Source organism: Colobus angolensis, unplaced genomic scaffold (assembly GCF_000951035.1).
Source record: "Colobus angolensis palliatus isolate OR3802 unplaced genomic scaffold, Cang.pa_1.0 Scaffold161, whole genome shotgun sequence".
In the NCBI taxonomy this organism is placed as follows: Eukaryota; Metazoa; Chordata; class Mammalia; order Primates; family Cercopithecidae; genus Colobus; species Colobus angolensis.
The window spans coordinates 3,625,617-3,646,241 of NW_012114722.1; the positions used below are offsets into that span (position 1 = coordinate 3,625,617).

Sequence of the window (20,625 nt, forward strand, 5' to 3'; positions counted from 1 at the left end):
AAGGAAGGAAGGAAGGAAGGAAGGAAGGAAGGAAGGAAGGAAGGAAGGAAGGAAGGAAAAATTATGTACAGGTACTGCAATGGACTGAATGTTTATGTCCCCCCTTAAATTCACATGTTCCAACCTACACACAAGGTGATGGTATCAGGAGGTGGGGGCCTTTGAGAGGTGATTATGTCATCAGGGCAGACCCTTCATGATTGTATTAGTGCCCTTATAACAAAGACTCCAGAATGAGAGTTCACCACTTCCAACAGATGAAGTTACAGAAAGAAGCTACCCTCCATAATCCAGAAAGTAGGCCCTCATAAGACACCAAATATACCAGTATTTTGATATTGGATTCTTAGTCTCCAGAAGTGTGAGAAATAAATTTCTGTTGTTTATAAGCTACCCAATTTATGGTATTTTGTGATAGCAGCCCAAACACACTGAGACAGTTAAGTATGGCTTTTAGTTTGCTGCCTGAAAGAATTAAGTCTTCCTGGTTTGTTACCGTATACATTAAAGCTTATACTACAGAAGGATGCATGTTGTATCATTAAGATGACAAATTATTTGTTAGGACACAAACTCTCTCTGGACACGTTAGCACCATCTTATAAGGGCTGTGCACTCTGAGACTGACATCTCATTAATTTCAAGTCAATTGCAAAAATTTCTATATTATGAAGACAAAGATGAATTACACTTTACCACTCTTTTGTCTTTTCATTAGTTCACTAAACATAGAATACTGTACTGAGCAACCAAGCAAGGGTGGGTATCTTCAGAAGCAGCCAGTTGATTCTAAGACTAAGAAACACACATTAAAATATGATCCTAAAGAAAAAGTGCTTTTACATACACACATCTTCAAACTCAGTTACACCATAAGGTTGACGCTATGTCCAATATTTCAAGCACTGCAAAATGACATTTATATGCATTTCAAATATTTATAACACCTCTATTTTCTGTTATTATTAAAGCTAAATTGCACTACAGAAATATATTATTGAAGAAGCTAAATTTTATTAAGCTCTTATGTTTATTTCTTATATTTCCTCCAAGCAACATTAAAAGCAAAGAAATTGCTTACAACTTCTACCCACACTATCTTTGTTCTTCCTGAAGCCTCTAGAGAACCCTAGAAATTCTAATTAGAATTAGCAGTTATAAGCTACATATTTTATTATTATTTCAAATTTAGTTAATATGAACCATTCCATTACTTTAAATCTTATATAATATCATTATTGTCTATAATTACTATAGTTTTTAAAGGAGAATGACACTACCATTCTAGCCTTGATGATTATATGCCCCCAAACATCATCAAATCGAATAATAAACAAAACTAGAACATATATACAAATTCCAACACTTACATATATGATACATATTCAAAGCTACTAACAGGATATTCTCCAGTTGTTTCTAACATATATATTTCATGAATTCAGAGAGTATTTTGAAATATATTTTGTAATATGACATTATTATGGCTTGTCAGTAGAACGTAAATGTCATAAGCATGAAGGTACAAGATTTGGGAACTAGAATAGACCTTAGAGATGCAGATTAAGAATTCATGCTAGTCAGGATATCATCATACCTTACCTAGTCTACTGATACTTACTCACAATCAATGATCTATTACCTATCTATATATTCCCATCACCTATCTGTCCCCAAAGGTCTATTTAAGGGCTAATCACCAAATTACTAAACCACTAATGCTTAAAGAATAAAACCTTAATTCTTCAGTGTGAAGTTTCCTTACCACCTATGCCACAGTCTCTTCATTCCAGAGTCCTGACCCAAGGCTGACTGCCTGTGCCTTCAATGCAGTATGCATTTCACCCCTCCTTATTAATAAATTAAATGAACAGTAGATCATTGGCCCAAGCCTGTCTCCAAACTTTAAGTTCCAACTTAACAAATGGAAACCTAAAGAAGGAGTACAGTCATCCCTTAGTATCAACCGGGGATTGGTTCCAGGAGTCCTTGCGGATACCAAAATATACAAATATTTGATCAGGTGCAGTGGCTCATGCCTGTAATCCCAGCACTTTGGGAGGATGAGGTGGGCGGATCACCTGAGGTTGGGAGTTCGAGACCAACCTGACCAATGTGGAGAAACCCTGTCTCTACCAAAAATACAAAATTAGCCGGACATGGTGGCGCATGCCTGTAATCCCAGCTACTCAGGAGGCTGAGGCAGGAGAATCACTTGAACCAGGGAGGTGGAGGTTGTGGTGAGCTGAAATCATGCTCTTGCACTCCAGCCTGGGCAACAAGAGCGAAACTCCGTCTCAAAAACAAAACAAAACAAAAAAAGCAAATATTCAAATACCTGATATAAAATGGCATAGTATTCATATAGAAGCTATGCACATCCTCCCATATACTTTAAATCATCTCCAGATTTGTTATAACACCTAAATATTATCTTGATGCAAAAGTAATTGCCGTTTCTGCCATTAATGTAAATACTATGCAAATAGTTGTTATACTGTATTTTTTACATTTCTTTCTTTTGAGACTCTGTCATCCTGGCTGGACTGCAGGAGCACGATCATGGCTCACTGCAGCCTCAGCTTCCCAGGTTCAAGTGACCCTCCCACTTCAGCCTGCCAAGTAACTGGGACTCCAGGTGCATATCACGACACCCAGTTAATTTTTTTACTTTCTGCAGAGATGGAGTCTCACCACATTGCCCAGGCTGGTCTCAAAGTCCTGAGTCCAAATGATCCTCCCACCTTGGCCTCCCAAAGTGCTGAGATTATAGGCATGAGTCACCACGCCCAGTGTATTATATATATATATATTTTTTTCAAATATTTTCTGTCCATGGTTGGTTGAATCCATGGATGCAGAGGCCTACGCAGAGATGAAACGCCAACTGTATATTTTAAACAGCTAAGCTTCAGCCAATCACAGCCAAACTTCAGCCAATTGTAGGCAGCCAACCGATGAGCCTATTTCCAAACAAGACAAATGCCTCATCACACCATGCCCAAATGAGATAAATGACTATCCGTAGACAATTAGATGATTGTTCCGATGTTCATACTATAAAAGGTTGAGGCTCACACTGAAACCCCGCTGGTTCTGAATGCTGACCAATTAATGAATGATTCCTTGCTCAAATGAATTCTGTTAAATTTGATTTGTCTCAAGTTTTTCTTTTAACATTTTACTAATGGTATTCTCTAGCTAGCATGCCATCTTTCCTTCCTTCTTTCCCTACAGAAATTCTATTAAAATTTCAAGCCCCAACTCTAATTATACTACCTCTAGGATCTCCATTGACCCTACTCAAAATTAATTATTTGTTTTTGTACCCCAATGGCTTTAAAAAAATATTTACTCTAACATTACTACAACTTGACTAAATATACTGGGCATCCTCCGACCTCTCTCAGTAGGTTGTGAGTTCCCTGGTACCTGGACAAGATCTTATTCATTTCTTTCCCTCCCATTCAGTATAGAACCTCGCACATAATAGGTACCATACAAACTTAACCTAAATGAAATGAGAGATCCATTCTTTCTTAAAACAGAAATAATCTGTTTTTAAATAACACATTAAAAATAATTTTATCTAAAACTCTAACAGTAATTTAAATAGGAAGTATAATTTTATGCTACTTTCACGTATTAAATATTTAAACATTTAAATATTATAGATATCAGAACTAGTGTATTTTAAAGCTCCTATTTAGCTCTTAAACAACTTCCTGAAAAATAGACTTGTAGTGCTTTACAGTACACTTAGCGAGGATAGAGGCATGAGCTCTCCTATGTTCTTGCAGTAGTGAAAAAGAGTCAGAGGTTTTAGAACACTGGTCTAAGAGGTTTGGAAATAGGTATTAGCAAAAACAGGAATGATGCTCCTTCCAGAATGCAGCTGAGTGAGCTGCAATGAACAGCAAAATGGGGGAAAAAGGTGCCCTAGAGATAAGAAAACCAGGGTGATGAAGTTTAAGTTTGATGAAAGCAGACCCTCCTGCTGATTTCTTACTAAACCTGCCACCTATTGACCACATTATGAATCGAGGCACTGCAAATGACAAGGAACTTCAGCGATTACAGTAACATCAATCAATAGTTACTGCGGATTACAAAAGAATGGCAGTTTAGTAACATTAAAATTTATTTTACCTATGGTGTGTGTCTGAAATAGGCTATGAAGCATAATTGATCCTGTATATGTCCTTTCAGAAGTAAATTTTAGTAAAAGTAATGCTACTGAAAGGTGATCCTTTCCAAATTTCTACTTAAATATCCACAATTAGGGAAGTCGTAGGAGTGTGAAATAGAAAAATCAAAGAATCAAAGTTAAGAGGAATGAAAATAAAGCTTTCTCAGCAATACATACATGAGAGGTTTTATATGAATTTTGTTTAGTTTTGATTTGGTTTGATTAGGTTTTGGCAGCTGCAGTAAGAATTGCTTCAATTCTGACTGATTAGCTCTACCAAGTGCTGAAAAGAAGAGCAGTAAATTTTGCTGAATTAACAGTTGTACTGAAGCATCAATAACTAAGATACACACACACACACACACACACACAGCATCAGGTTAAATGAAAGGGATACCAATGTGCCGAGTGCTTTAAATATATAACCGTGTTTAATTCTCACAATACTACCAGGTAAACATTAATCGATTCATTTTATGCATGAGACAATTCCGTCTCCGAGGTTACAAGTATCACAGCTGGAATGCAAATATGTGCGAATTTATTTCCTCTGGCTTTTCCTACTATACCACGCTATCTTTAATGGGTTTTACACTTACCTCACTGTCTCTTACTTCAGTTTCTTCATTGGTAAAATAAAGAGTCTGTGCTTAATAACTTCTAAGATCCAGACTAACTCTAAAATTATATAAAATCTATGATTCTTGATGCATTCAATTCAAATAAGTCCAAAATCTAAAGAGTAAATGCTCAATAGAAAATATTCAAAGAAATGGAGGGAGAAGTTTACAGAAAAAGAAATTTCATGCTTTACAGAAATCAAAATTTTTTTGGAATAAATGAAAAGAGACACGACATACCAAAATCTTGGGGATGCAGCAAAAGCAGTATTAAAAGGGAAGTCAATAGCACTAAAGGCCTACCTGAAAAAGTTAGAAAAATCTCAAATTAAAGATCTAGCTTCACACCTAGAGGAAGCAGAAAAACAAGAGCAAATCAATGCAAAAGCTAGCATAGGAAATGAATAAAACCAGAGAAGAACTGAATGACATTGATACCCAAAAATCCACACAAACAATTAACTAAACCAAAAGTTGATTATATGAATGCATAAAAAAGATAAATGGACCACTACCTACATTAAAAAAGAAAAAAAGAGGCCATCCAAATAAGCACAATAAAAAACAACAAAGGTGACATTACAAATGATCCCGCAGAAAAGCAAAAGATCCTCAGAGACTGTTATGTATACTTCTGTGCAAACCAACTACAAAATATAGAGGAGATATATGTTTCCTGGAAACACACAACCTCCCAAGATTGAATCGGGAAGAAACTGAAACCCGGAACAGACAAATATTGAGTTCCAAAATTAAATCAGTAATTAAAAAAACAAACAACAACGAAAAAACTTAATGACAAAAAACAAACAAACAAACAAACACAAACAAACAAACAAACAAACCCAGAACAGACAGTTTCACAGCTGAAGTCTGCCAGACATAAAAAGAAGAGCTGGTACTAATTCTACTGAAACTGTTTCAAAACACTGAAGAGGAAGGACTCCTCCATAACTCTATGAAGCCAGCATCACCCTGATAGCAAAACCTGGCAAAGAAACAACAGAACATGAAAACTACAGGCCAATATCTCTAATGAATATAGACACAAAAATTCCCAACAAAATACCAGCAAACCAAATCAAGCACATCAGAAAGTTACTTTGGCAAGATCAAGTAGGCTTTATTTCTGGGATTCAATGTTTGTCAACATCGATAAATAAGTGGGATTCATCATATAAACAGAACTAAAAACAAAAACCATATGATCATCTCAATAGACATGGAAAAAGCTATCAATAAGATCCAGCATCTCTTCATGATAAAAATCCACAAGAAACTAGGCATACTTCAAAATAATAAGAGCTATCTATGACAAGCCCACGGCCAACATCATACTGAATGGAGGAAAGCTGGAAGCACTCCCCTTGAGAACTGGAATAAGACGAGGATGCCCACTCTCATCGTTCCTATTAAATGTAGTACTGGAAGTCCTTGGAAGAGCAATCAGTCAAGAGAAAGAAATAAAAGATATCCAAATAGAAAAAGATGTCAAAGTATCTCTCCTCACAGACGATATGATCCTATACCTAGAAAACACTAAAGACTGCCAAAAGGTTCCTGGAACACAAACAATTTCAGTAAAGTTTCAAAATACAAACTCAAATAACTCTCAAGCTGAGAGCCAAAACAAGAACACAATATCATTTACAATAGGCACAAAAAATGAAATACCTAGGCATACACATCTAACCAAGAAGGTGAAAGATCTCTACAAGGAGAGCCACAAAACACGGCTAAAAGAAATAATGAGTGACACAAACAAATGGAAGAACATCTCATGCTCATAAATTGGATGAGTCAATATCATTATATTAGCCATACTGCCCAAAGCAATTTACAGATTCAATAATATTCCTACCAAACTACCAATGTCCTTTTTCACAGGCTTAGAAAAAACTATTCTAAAATTCACATGGAATCAGAAAAGAGCCCAAATAGCCAAAGCAATTCTAAGCGAAAAGCACAAAGCCAGAGGCATCATATTACCAGATTTCAAACTATATTACTAGGCTACAGTAACCAAAACAGCATGTTACTGGTACAAAAATAGACACATAGACCAATACAACAGACTAAGAGAACCAAGAAATAAAGCTGCACACCTACAGCCATCTGAATTTTGACAAAGTCAAACAAAAATAAGCAATGGAGAAAGGACTACCTATTCAATAAATGCTGCTGTGATAACTGGCTAGCCATATGCAGAAGAACAAAACTGAAACCCTGTCTTCCACCGTACACAAAAAGTAAGTCAAAATGGATTAAAGAATTAAATATAAGACCTCAAACTATGAAAATCCTATAAGAAAACCTAAAACACCATTCTGGACATCTGCCTTGGGAAATAACTCATGACTACGTTCTCAAGAGCAACTGTAACAAAAATTGATGAGTGGGACTTAATTTAACTAACGAGCTTCTGCACAGCAAAAGAAACTATCAACAGAATAAATAGACAACCTGCACAATGGAAGAAAATATTCACAAACTATGCATCTGACAAAGGTCTAATACCCAGAATCTATAAGGAACTTAAAGAAATCAACAACCAAAAAACAAATAACCCCATTAAAAAGTGGGCAAAGAACATGAACAGACACTTTTCAAAAGAAGACATATGGGCCAGGCATGGTGGCTCACGCCTGTAATCCCAGCACTTTGGAACGCTGAGGCAGGCGGATCACCTGAGGTCAAGACCAGCCTATCCAACATAGTGAAATCTCGTCTCTACTGAAAATACAAAAATTAGCTGGGCATGGTTGCGGGCACCTGTAATTCCAGCTACTGGGGAGTCTGAGGCAGGAGAATCACTTGAACCCAGAAGGCGGAGATTGCAGTGGGCTGAGATCGCACCATCACACTCCAGCCAGGGCAACAAGAGTGAAACTCTGTCTCAAAAAAATAAAAATAAAAATAAAAAGACATATAAGAAGCTGACAAACATATGAAAAAATGCTCATAACACTAATCATCAGGGAAATGAAAATCGAAACCACAATAAGATACCATCTCACACGAATCAGCTATTACTAAAAAGCCAAAAAAAAACCCCAAAGAGATGCTGGCAAGGCTGTGGGGAAAACAGAGCACTTATACACTGTTGGTAAGAATGTAAATTAGTTCAGCCACTGTAGAAAGCAGTTCGGAGAGTTCTCAAATAACTTAAAACAGAACTACCATTCTACTCAGCAATCACATTACTAGGTTTAAATCCAAAAGAAAAGAAATCATTTCCCCCAAAAGACATATGCACTTTGATGTGCATCACAGCACTGTTTACAATAGCGAAGACATGGAATCAATCTAGGTGCCCACCAACAGTGGATTGGATAAAGAAAATGTGGTACATATACACCATAGAATACTATGCAACCATAATTTTAAAAAATCATATCCTGGCCGGGCACGGTGGCTCACACCTGTAATCTTAGCACTTTGGGGGGCCGAGGTGGTTGGATTACCTGAGGCCAGGAGTTTGAGACTAGCCTGGCCAACATGGCGAAACCCCATCTCTACTAAAAATACAAAAATTAGCTAGGCGTGGTGGGCGCCTGTAATCCCAGATACTCGGGAGGCAGAGGCAGGAGAATTGCTTGAACTCGAGAGGCAGATGGTGCAGTGAGCCAAGATCGCACCATTGCACTCCAGCCTGGGCAACAAGACCGAAAGTCTGTCTCAAATCAATCAATCAATCAATCAATCATATCCTTTGCAGTAACATGGATGCAGCTGGAGGCCATTATCCTAAGCGAATTAATGCAGGAACAGAAAATTAAATATTGCATGTTCTCACTTACAAGTGGAAGCTAAATACTGGATATTCTTGGACACAAAGATGGGAATAGTCACTAGGGGCTAATAGAAAACACAGCGAGGGAAGAGGGTAAAGATTAAAAAACTAATGGTCAGGTACTGTGCTCATCGCTACCTGGATGATGGGATCATTTGCATCCCAAACCTCAGAATCATGCAACATACCCATGTAACAATCCTGCACATGTACCCCCTGAATATAAAATAAGAGTTAAAATTATTTTTAAAAAGGAAAGTAAAATAAAATTGCCTGTGAATATAAGAAAATGTGCTCAATCCCACTCTGTATTCAAAAAGCAAAAATTATAACAACAATGATTTACCATTTTCACCACTGAGGTGGGCAAAGATTTTGGGAAAACAGATATTCATATATATTCTTTGTGACACTATAAATTGATACAAACTCATCAGAATGTAATTTCATACTATCGTTAAAATTTGTAAATGTACACAGCATTTTATCCAGGAATTTTACTTGTAGAATTTGTGAAACACAGCGTATATAGAGTCATGTTCACCACAGCATTTCTTAAACAAGCAAAAGACTAGAACTAATCTAAATAGCCATTAATATGGGATTAATTAAATTAAGATAGGCCCATACACAACATTATATGCAGTATGTAAAAAGAACACAGTAGATAAACACAAGCACCTACGGAATAATCTTCAGGCACAGTTGGTGAAAACAGCAAGGAATAAAAAACAAAAAATCATAAATGCACATATGTGCTGAGAGGCATAGACTATTTCTAGGAGAAAACGTGAAAAATTAGAATTAATGATTTTATCTGGGCGAAATGCTGTAAGTCTGAGATTGAAGGGAGATTTACGTTTGTTAAACTACCTTATTTTACTATATGAATAATTTGCCGTAAGCATGAACACTTTGCTACAAGCAATTTTTTAACTTTAAAAAGTGATTATAATAAATGGTAATCACTTGAATCATTGAAGAATTCTTTAAATGTGAGGTCTACAATACCAAACAAGAAAAAAGAAAGGTAGGCCTAATAGTAGTAACTTTTTTTAAATGTCAAAATTCTTCAGAATAGTCTAATCACCCCAGATTTGTGTGTGCATATGAACTTCAATTTACAAAGAACAACAAATACAGCACAACAATCTCCAGTGTACATAATCTAAAACAAAACTTTCACACTTCTCTCTCAGTCTTCCAAAATTTATATTCTCATATTCTAAGGCATAATGTGACAAAGCAGACGAATGAATGATAAAGGTGCTAATTCCAGGGGCATGAGAGTATGGATTGTTTCCCTTTTTCAATTGCAAGAACTCATTCAGACAAAAAGTAATATCCTTAACTAAACTATCACTTCTGCAACAATTAGTGAAATAACCGTGTTGAAATAAAATACCAAAAATTAATGAACCATAATTATCTATTATGAGATTGAGAAGCTACCTGTATAGTAACAAAATCATGTGTGAAATTCACAAGTGAATAAATAAAGGATCTAATCATAAACAAAGCACTCTATTATCAAATCAGTATACAATACTTATAAGGCACTAGATTTTGATATTAATACAAAATATCTAATTATAGCAAAAACTATAACATTTCCTAGGAATCCAAATTGATAAGTAATATAAGCATGACAGGAAAGACTATTTAAGACTATGGGACCAATCTTATTTCAATTTCATGAAAAATTCTGAGACTTTAGTGTTCTCTCACATTATTTTCTCTTACTTGATGAATCAACAGATTCATCTCCCCTGCTTCTCAATAAAAATGACAATTTCAAAATGGAGCAGTGTAACACACATATTTAACAATAAAAGTAAAAGCTGTATTTTCAGAATAATAATAATATTTATGTATAATAAAATTCAAAGGTAAAAGAAATTTCCTTCTTTAATTACTAGGTAAAATACGGTTAAATGTCAATCTATTTATGTTTCACCCTGTCTGATGTGGGAAAACTATACATATACCCACTACTAGAAATTTTTAGCAAAGCACTGAATTAAATTATACTTGAATCAGGAACTTATATTTTATTTTTAAAAATGTACCTTTCATCTGAGTAGCAAAATTCAAAGCCAGTTTGGCAAAGAGATCTGGATTCTCAAACTTGTCTTCTTTAACTTTTAACCAGAAACAGTTCTCAGATAATTCTGTGGGTTCAATCTGAAACAAAAATAACAAAGAAAAGATTCTAAATTATAACTTCATATTTAAATTTTCAAGGAACTAACTTTCAGCAAGGTTGAATGACAGTTCCTTTATTCCTCTATCCTCTAAGTCAATTTCAGGATGTATCTAAATAATACTTATAAAGTAAATATTCATTGGGAAATTCAGAATTGTGTGAAGAAATGGCAAACAATAGAAATAGGCCACATAGCAAATTGCACCTTAAAAATTGTTCTCCTGGAAGGAGTCTTACACATAGTTTAGGAAATCCTAACCGCAACTCACATAAAATCTTCTTATTCCTGGGTTTTTTAAAACAGGGAAACTCAGACTTAGAAAAGTGAATTCCCTTTGTTCACTCATTAGGTTTAAGTTAGCAACCATAATGATAGCTGACACACACCTCCTACATTGTGTCAGGTACTGTCTTAAGTTATTTGCATATATTAACTAATTTAATCCGCGTAATAATTTTTTGACCTGTTCTGTTATTATCTCCCCATTAAAAGATGAGGAAACAGAGCCCAAGAAAGTTTAAGTGGCTGCCCAAATGAGTAAATGGCAGAGCTGGGATTTTCAACCCAGATAAGCGCTCCAGAGGACCGTGGTCTTTAACTACTACCCAAGATTAAAACTTTATCTTCCAATACACCATGAAGCTTCGTGATGTGTAACTACCATTACACTGCATACTAAATTGTTAAATTAGGAAGCATATCACTACATCAATACAGGCAGATAACGAGGCAACAGCTTTGAAATCTTGTATTTTGATGAATTGTACCTAATCTTTTTAAAAGAAAAACTACATTCTAAAACCATTTACTCCAAGTTTACTTTTATGAGCAAAGCATAAATATATGCATAAGACTGAAAAATGATTTAACCATCATTCTGTTTAAACCAATCTACTACATAGATGCTGTCTAATACTGTAAATATGTCCTTAGATGACACATTTCCCCAAATGGTTGTCTGGGTAAATGGATTTTCAATAGAAGATTAGTTCTCAGTGAATGAGGACTGTGTCAATCTACATAATAACCTTTTAAAACATATTATTTGCTAATAATAATAAAGTCTAACAACATTCAGAAGAAAGTATTTTCATGAACAATGAGATCACTTGGACTCGGGAAGGGGAACATCACACACTGGGGCCTATCATAGGGAGGCTGGAGGGGGGAGGGATTGCATTGGGGAGTTATACCTGATATAAATGATGAATTGATGGGTGCTGACGAGTTGATGGGTGCAGCACACCAACATGGCACAAGTATACATATGTAACAAACCTGCACGTTATGCACATGTACCCTAGAACTTAAAGTATAATAAAAAAAAAAAAATTAAGGTATGTCAATATTGAATATTGTCACTTATTCCACACTATCTGAAAGTGTAAAATTAAAAAAAAAAAAAGTCATTCACTAAGAAAAACAAGTAAGATAAAAAGGCTCAATAATAAAAAGGATTTTATTTAAGAAAAATGGGGAAGAGGCTTCAGCTCACAGGAGGCAGGTGGCACTCATATCCTCCATAAAAAGCCAAAAAAGAGAGTAATCACAACATGTAAAAACACTGGAATTTGGCAGGGAAGTTACAGAAAACACCTGAGGCACGGAAGGAGCGGGAATCCAGGCAGCAAGCCTGGCTGTGATCAGCTGGGAGCCCAGAGAAGCATCCCAATGTAGGAAAAGGGTAAATAACATATCCCCAGTGGTCCAGATTCCCACTGTGAACTCTGAAGATTCTAGCCATAGGAGAGCCACTCAGCCTCCACAGGCCCTGAAACTAGTCTTTAGTATACAAAGTTACCGGCAGTCTGTGCAACGGCATTGCTCTAGAGTGGGCATTCACACTGGATCCCACACATGCCACCAAGACCGAAGCAGCTGCAGTGTGGCAACAGATTGAGAGTCCAAACCCCATCAGACTACATCCTGCCCTGGGGCTGAAAGATTCTCTATCTCCACATCCTTGGAGCCCAATGAAATCTCCCACATCCACCCGGATGACTGCAGTGGTGTGATACTGGCTAGATCTAGCAATGAGACCAGGTCCCAGTATTCTAGCCCACCAGGTGTCCTACATCCCAGGAACACATGGTGCAGCATATTGGAGAGGCTACAGGCCAAGAGAGAATGGGACACTATATTTAAAGTGTCAAAAGGAAAAAAAAAAAAACAAAAAACACACTGGAAGCCAGTTGTATATACCCAACAAATCTATCCATCAAAAATGAAGGAGAAATACATAATGTCTTTCCCAAACACGCAAAAATGGAGGGAATTCATCACCACTAGACAAGCCCGGCAAGAAATGCTTAAGGAAGTCCTACATATCTGAAAAAGAATATATCATGAAAGCACATGAAAGTATAAAACTCACATGTAGAGCAGATACACAAATGAGAAAGAGAAAGGACTCAAATGTTAACACTACAGAAAACTAACAAACCACATGGATAAACAATAACAAAGAAAGAAAAAACAAAGGATACACAAAACGAACAGAAAACAATTAACAAAATGACAGGAATAAGTCCTCACCTATCAATAATAAACTTGAATGTAAACCAATTAAATTGCCCACTTAGAAGATATAGACTGGCTGAATGTATTAAAAAACATGACCCAACTATATGCTTCCAACAAGAAACACATTTCACCTGCAAGACACACATAGACTGAAAATAATAAAATAGAAGATATTAAATTGCAAATGGTAGCCAAAAGTGAAGAGTAAATATACATCTATCAGATCAAACAGACGTTAAGTCAAAAATAGTAAAAAGAGACAAAGGAGGTCTCTCTCTCTCTCTCTCTCTCTCTCTCTCTCTATATATATATATATATATGCGCATCAATTTAGCAAGAGGATGTAACCTGTCAAAATATATACATACCCAACACTGGAGCACCCAGATATATAAAGAAAATACTATTAGATCTAAAGGGAAAGATAGACTCTAATATAGTAATAGTTGGGGACTTCAACATTCTACTCCCAGCATTAGACAGATCATCTAGGCAGAAAATCAACAAATAAACATGGGATTTAAACTGCACTTTAGAACAAACAGGCCTAAAAGACATTTACAGAACATTTTATCCAACAGCTGCAGAATAAACATTCTTCCCATCAGCATAAGAAACATTCTCAAGGATAGATCATATGTTACTATAAAAAACAAGTCTCAACAAATTTTTAAAAATCAAAATCATATCGAGTATCTTCTCAGACCACAATGGAATAAAATTAGACATCAATAATAAGAGAGATTTCAGAAACTATACAAGCACACAGACTTAAAGAACATGCTCCTGAATGACCACTGGGGCAATTAAAAAATTAAGAAAAACATTAAAAAATGTATTAACATAAGTGAAAATTAAAAAACAATATATCAAAACCTGTGGAATATAGTAAAAGAAATGCTAAGAGGGATGCTTATAGCAATAAACACCTACTTCAAAAAAATGGAAAGATGTCAAATAAACAGTTTAATTTTGCACCTGAAGGAACTAAAAAAGCAAGAATAAACCACACCCCAAATCAGTAGAAGGAAAAAAATAATAAAGTTCAGAGCAGAACTGAGCCAGAGATTAAAAATACAACACAAAAGAGCAACAAAACAAAAACTTAGGTTTTTTGAAAAGATAAAATTGATAACTACTAGCTAGATTATCCAAGGGAAAAAAAAAAAAAAGGAAAGACCTAAATAAACTACATAAACAAAATCAGAAACGGAAGAAGAAACCTTACAACTGATAGCACAGAAATACAAACGATCATCAGAGACTATTATGGACAACCATACACTAACAAGCTAAAAAGCCAGAGGAAATGGAAAAATTATTGGACACATACAATCTACCAAGAAAGTCCCCCCAATAAAGAAAAGCCCCAGGACTAATGACGTTACTGATAAATTCTTCCAAACTTGTAAAAAAGAACTAACACCAATTCTTGTCAAACTATTCCAAAAAACTAAAGAGCAGGAAAATCTTCCTAACTCATCCTACAAGGCCAGCATTACCCCAATACCAAAACCAAACAAGGACACAACAATTAAAGAACATCCCTGATGAACACAGGCATAAACATCCTCAACAAAATACTAGGAAACCGAATGCAACAGAATATCCAAAATATAATACATCATAATCAATGGGATATACCCCATGAATGCCAGGATGATTTAACACATGCCAGTCAATAAACGTGATACATCACTTTGAAAGAATGAAAGATGAAAACTATATAATTATCTCAACAGATGCAGAAAAAGCATTTGATAAAATGTAACATCCCTTCACAATAAAAACTCTCAGCAATTAGGCAGAGAGGAAACATACCTCCACATAATAAACGCCATATATGACAAACCCATTGCTAACATCATACTGAATGGAAAAAACATGAAAGCCTTTCCTCTAAGAACTGGAACAAGACTAGGATGCTCACTTTCACCATTTCTATTCAACATAGTACTGGAAGGCCTAGCCAGAGCAATCAGTCAAGCAAAGAGATAAAGGACATCCAAATTGGAAAAGAGAACATCAAATTGTCCCTCTTTGCAGACAACATGAGCTGACATTTGGACATACCTAAACACCCCATAAAAAACTCATATAATTAATAAATTCAGTAAGTTGGAGGATACAAAATCAACACACAAAATTTATTAATGTTTCTATAGCTGAATAATAAACTTGCTGGAAAAAAAATAAAAAGGCAATCCCATTTACAATAGCTACAAAAAAATAAAAAACTTAGGAATAAATTTAGCCAAAGAAGTAAAAGACCTTTATAAGAAAAACTACAAAACACTAATGAAAGAAATTAAAGAGGACACAAACAAATGGAAAGAGATACAATGCTCATAGAATAAAGGAATTTACACTGTTAAAACGACCACACAACTCAAAGCAATCTACAGATTCAGTGCAATCCCTATCAAAATACCATTAACATTTTTTTCACAAAAAATAGGAAAAATAATCCTAAAATTCATATGGGACCACACAAAAGCCTGAATAGCCAGAGCAATCCTGAGCAAAAAGATCAAAGCAGGACGTTGACTTCAAAATATACTACAAGGCTATAGTAGTCAAAACAGCACGGTGCTAATGTAAAAAGAGATATATACACCAGTGGAATAGAATAGAGAACCCAGAAGTAAATCCATATATTTACAGCTATGAGATTTGGCACAAATGTGCCAAGAACATGCAATGGGAAAAGGACACCCTCTTCAATAAATGATGATAGGAAAATTGGATATCCATTTGCAAAAGAATTAAACCTGACCCATATCTCCCACGATATACAAAAATGGACTCAAATTTGATTAAAGACTTAAGCATAAGACCTGAGACTATAAAACTACTAGAAGAAAACATAAGAGAAATGCTCCAGGATACTAATATAGGCAAAGATTGTGTGGCTAAGACCTGAAAAGCACAGGAAACAAAAACACAAATGAGTGAGATTATATTAAACTAAAATGCTTCCGAATAGAAAAGGGAACAATTAACAAAGACAATCTGTTGAATGGGAGAAAATATCTGCCAACTATTTATCCAACACTGGACTAACATCCAAAAAATACAAGAAACCCAAACAACAGCAACAAAACAAATAATCACATTAAAGAGTAGACAAATAATTTGAGTAGACATTTCTCAAAAGAAGACATACAAATGGCCAAGATATATGAAAATGTGCTCAACGTCACTAATCACCACGGAAATACAAATCAAGACCACAGTGAGATATCTTACTGGCATCTTATGCCTATTAGAATAGCTATTATCAAAAAGACAAACAAAATGCTGGTGAAGATGTGGAAAAAAGGGAACTTTCATATACTGTTGTTAGGAATGTAAGTAGTACAGCCATATGGAAAACAAAATAGAGATTTCTCAAAAATGTAAATAATAGGATTACCATACAATAATGCTCCTAAATAACAGGATTACCACACAATAATGCTGTAATCCGATCACGGAGTAGTTATACAAAGGAAAGGAAATCAGTATATTAAAGAGATACCTGCATCATCATGTTTATTGCAGCACTAGGCACAATGGAAAAGATATGAAATCAAGATATGAAATTAAGCTAAGTGACCATCAACAGATGAATGGATAAAGAAAATACAGTATTGAAAATATATATTGAAAATATAGTTCAACTATAAAAAGACTGAAATCCTGTCATTTGAAGCAATATGTATGGAATTGCAGATCACTATGTTAAGTGAGAAAAGCTGGACACAGAAAAACAAATATCATATATTCTCACTCATACATGGGAGCTTAAAAAGTGAATATCATGAATGTAGAGAATAGAATGATAGTTACCAGAGACTGGGAAGGGTGTGTGTGGGAGGTGGCAGGGTGAAGAGAGATAGGTTAATGGGTTCAAACATATAGTTAGATAAAAGGAATAATTTCTAGCATTTGATAGCACAGTAAAGTGACCATATTTAACAATATGTTGTACATTTCAAAATAACTAGAAGAGAAGATCTGAATGTTCTCAACAAAAACAAATGACAAATGTTAAAGGTGATGGATATCCTAAATACCCTGACTTGATCATTACACATTCTATGCATGTAGTAAAAATCACATGTACCCCATAAATATGTACAAATATTACACATCAATAAAATTTTTTTTAAAGAAAAGCTATGTTAAAAGAATCAAAATTGCTTTTTATTTGGTGGTATATTTCAAATATTATTCTCTACATCACTTAGATTTTCCTTTTGCCTACTTCACAATGTCAAACTATGTGGAGAGTTTCCAATTATCTGGAGCCTAAATTGAAAGATGGACATAAAATGATGAACTCACAAAGGAATGGAAAGAGTTAGCAGTCATACTCTCAAACATTAAACAATACGTACACATAGCAATGATCAACAAAAGCTAGACAAAGTAAAAAAACTCTAGTTTTAATATTACCTTTGACCAATTGATTCTCTTCATGGACACTTCAGGTTTATAAATTTTTTTCTGCTTCATTCCATAAGGTAGATTAAGTGATATTCCTGGGAGAGGAGGAACTCCTCCAAGGGGTGGTGGTGGAGGAGGTCCCCCAAATAAAAGTGGAGGTGGTGGTGGTGGTGGTATCCCTATCATTCCAGGTAAAGGCGGTGGTGGAGGAGGAGGAGGAAGAGCTCCTCCGGGTAGAGGTGGTGCTGGTGGTGGTGGAGGCGGCCCTACACCTGGCAATGGAGGTGCTGGAGGAGGACCTGGAATTCCTGATGAACTTGAGAGTACTTGTGCCTGAAATATAAATAATCAAAGTTTAAATGCTTATAAAATATAATTGAAAAATTGAAGAAATATATATCAATAGATATTTGTAGTTTATCTTATGTTTTAAGATTATATACACTTTTTTAGATATTACTATCTAAATATTTAGCAAGATCTAAGGGTTTAACAGTGTATGAAAAAGGCTTGTGTAGACTTTTAATAAGCATTATAAATTCTGGACAGTGACTACTTCTGTTACCATACAAATGCTAGGAAAGTTGATATCTGATATGGTTTGGCTCTGTGTTCCCACCCAAATCGTGATCATGAGCAAGCTCTCACAAGACCTGGTGGTTTTATAAGAGGATTTTCCCTGTTTACTTGGCACTTCTCCTTGCTACTGTGACGTGAAGAAGGATGTGTTTTGCTTCCCCTTTGGCCATGACTGGAAGATTCCTGAGGCCTCCCCAGCCCTGCAGAACTGAGTAAATTAAACCTCTTTCCTTTTAAATTATCCAGTCTTGGCCAGGTGCGGTGGCTCACACCTGTAATCCTAACACTTTGGGAGGCTGAGGCAGGCGAATTAGCGGAGGTCAGCAGTTGAAGACCAGCCTGGCCAACATGGCGAAACCCTGTCTCTACCAAAAATACAAAAATTAGCCTGGCATGGTGACGCATGCCTGTAATCCCAGCTACTCAGGAGGCTGAGGCAGGAGAATCGCTTTAACCCAGGAGGCAGAGGTTGCAATGAGCTGAGCTCGCGCCACTGCACTCCAGCCTTGGTGATAGAGGGAGACTCCATCTCAAAGAAATAATAAAATAAATAAATAAATAAATTACCTAGTCTCAGGTATTTATTTATAGCTGTGTGAGAACAGACTAATACAGTAAATTGGCACTGGATAGTGGGGTGCTTCTGTAAAGACACCGAAAAACGTGGAAGCAACTTTAGAACTGGGTAACAGGCAGAGGCTGGAATAGTTTGGAGGACTCAGAAGTAGATAGGAAAATGTGGGAAAGTTTGGAACTTCCTACAGACTTGTTGAATGTCTTTAACCAAAATGCTGACAGTGATATGAACAATAAAGTCCAGGCTGAGGTGGTCTCAGATGGAGATGTAAAACTTGTTGGGAACTGGAATAAAGGTCACTCTTGCAATGCAAAGACACTGGTGGCATTTTGTCCCTGCCCTAAAGATCTGTGGAACTGTGAACTTGAGAGAGATGATTTAGGGTATCTGGCAGAAAAAATTTCTAAGTGGCAAAGTGTTCAACAGGAAGCAGAGCATAAAAGTTTCAAAACATTTGAAGACTGACAATGCAGTAGTAAAGAAAAATCCATTTTCTGGGGAGAAACTCAGGCCCTCTGCAGAAATTTGCATAGGTGATAAGGAGCCAAATGCTAATCACCAAAACAATGAGGAAAATGTCTCCAGGGCATGTCAGAGACTTTCATGGCAGTCCCTCCCATCACAGGCCTGGAGGCCTAGGAGAGAAAAATTGTTTCCTGTGCCAGGTTCAGGGCCCTCCCACTGTGTGCGGTCTCTTTGACGCCCTGCATCCCAGCCACCTCAGCCATGGATAAAAGGAGTCATGGTACATCTCGAGACATAGCTTTGGAGGGTGCAAGCCCCAAGCTTTGGCAACTTCCACGTGGTGTTCAGCCTGCAGGTACACAGAAGTGAAGAAATGAGGTTTGGGAACCTCTGCCTGGATTTTAGAGGATGTATGAAAATGCCTGGATGTCCAGGCAGAAGTTTGCTGCAGGGACAGAGCCCTTATGGAGAATCTCTGCTAGGGCAATGCAGAAGGGAAATGTGGGGTTGGAGCCCCTACACAGAGTCCCCACTGGGGCATTGCCTAGTGGAGCTGTGAGAAGAGGGCCACCATCCTCCAGACCATAGAATGGCAGATCTACTGATGGTTTGCACCATGTGCCTGGAAAAGCCACAGACACTCAACACCACCTTGTGAAAGCAACCAGGAGGGGGGCTGTACCCTGCAAAGCCACAGGGGCAAAGCTTCCCAAGTTTGTGGAAACCCACCTCTTGCATCAGCATGTCTTGGATATGAAACATGGAGTCAAGGGAGATCACTTTGGAACTCTGAGGTTTAATGACTGCCCTACTGGATTTCAGACTTGCATGGGGTCTGTAGCCCCTTTGTTTCGGCCAATTTTTCCCATTTGAAATGGGTGTATTTACCCAATGCCTGTATCCTCATTTTATCTAGGAAGTGACTACCTTTTGATTTTACAGCCTCATAGGTGGAAGGAACATAACTTGTCTCAGATAAGACTCTAGACTTGGACTTTCGGGTTAATGCTGGAATGAGTTAAGACTTTGAGGGACTGTTGGAAGGCCGTGAATGTGTTTTGAAATGTGAGGACATGAGATTTGGGAGTGGTTAGGGGCGGAATGATACGGTTTAGCTCTGCATCCCCATCTAAATCTCATCTTGAGCTGTAATAATCCCCATGTGTCAAGGGCAGGACCAAGGGAGATAATTGAATAATGAATAATTGATAATTCTGAGTTATCATGAGATCCAATGGTTT

General features: G+C 36.5%; 1 protein-coding gene across 4 annotated transcripts in view; it reads right to left on the reverse strand.

Moving 5' to 3' along the window:
* Nucleotides 1-20,625, reverse strand: part of DIAPH2 (diaphanous-related formin 2) — a 940,316-nt gene that overhangs the window by 657,962 nt on the left and 261,729 nt on the right. For all 4 annotated transcript variants that reach the window (XM_011937272.1, XM_011937270.1, XM_011937273.1 and 1 more), the window contains 2 exons: nt 17,773-18,096; nt 10,672-10,786 (listed from right to left, as the gene is read on the reverse strand). In XM_011937272.1, coding sequence (XP_011792662.1) covers nt 10,672-10,786; nt 17,773-18,096 — 439 coding nt within the window. The remainder of the gene's footprint in view (nt 1-10,671; nt 10,787-17,772; nt 18,097-20,625) is intronic.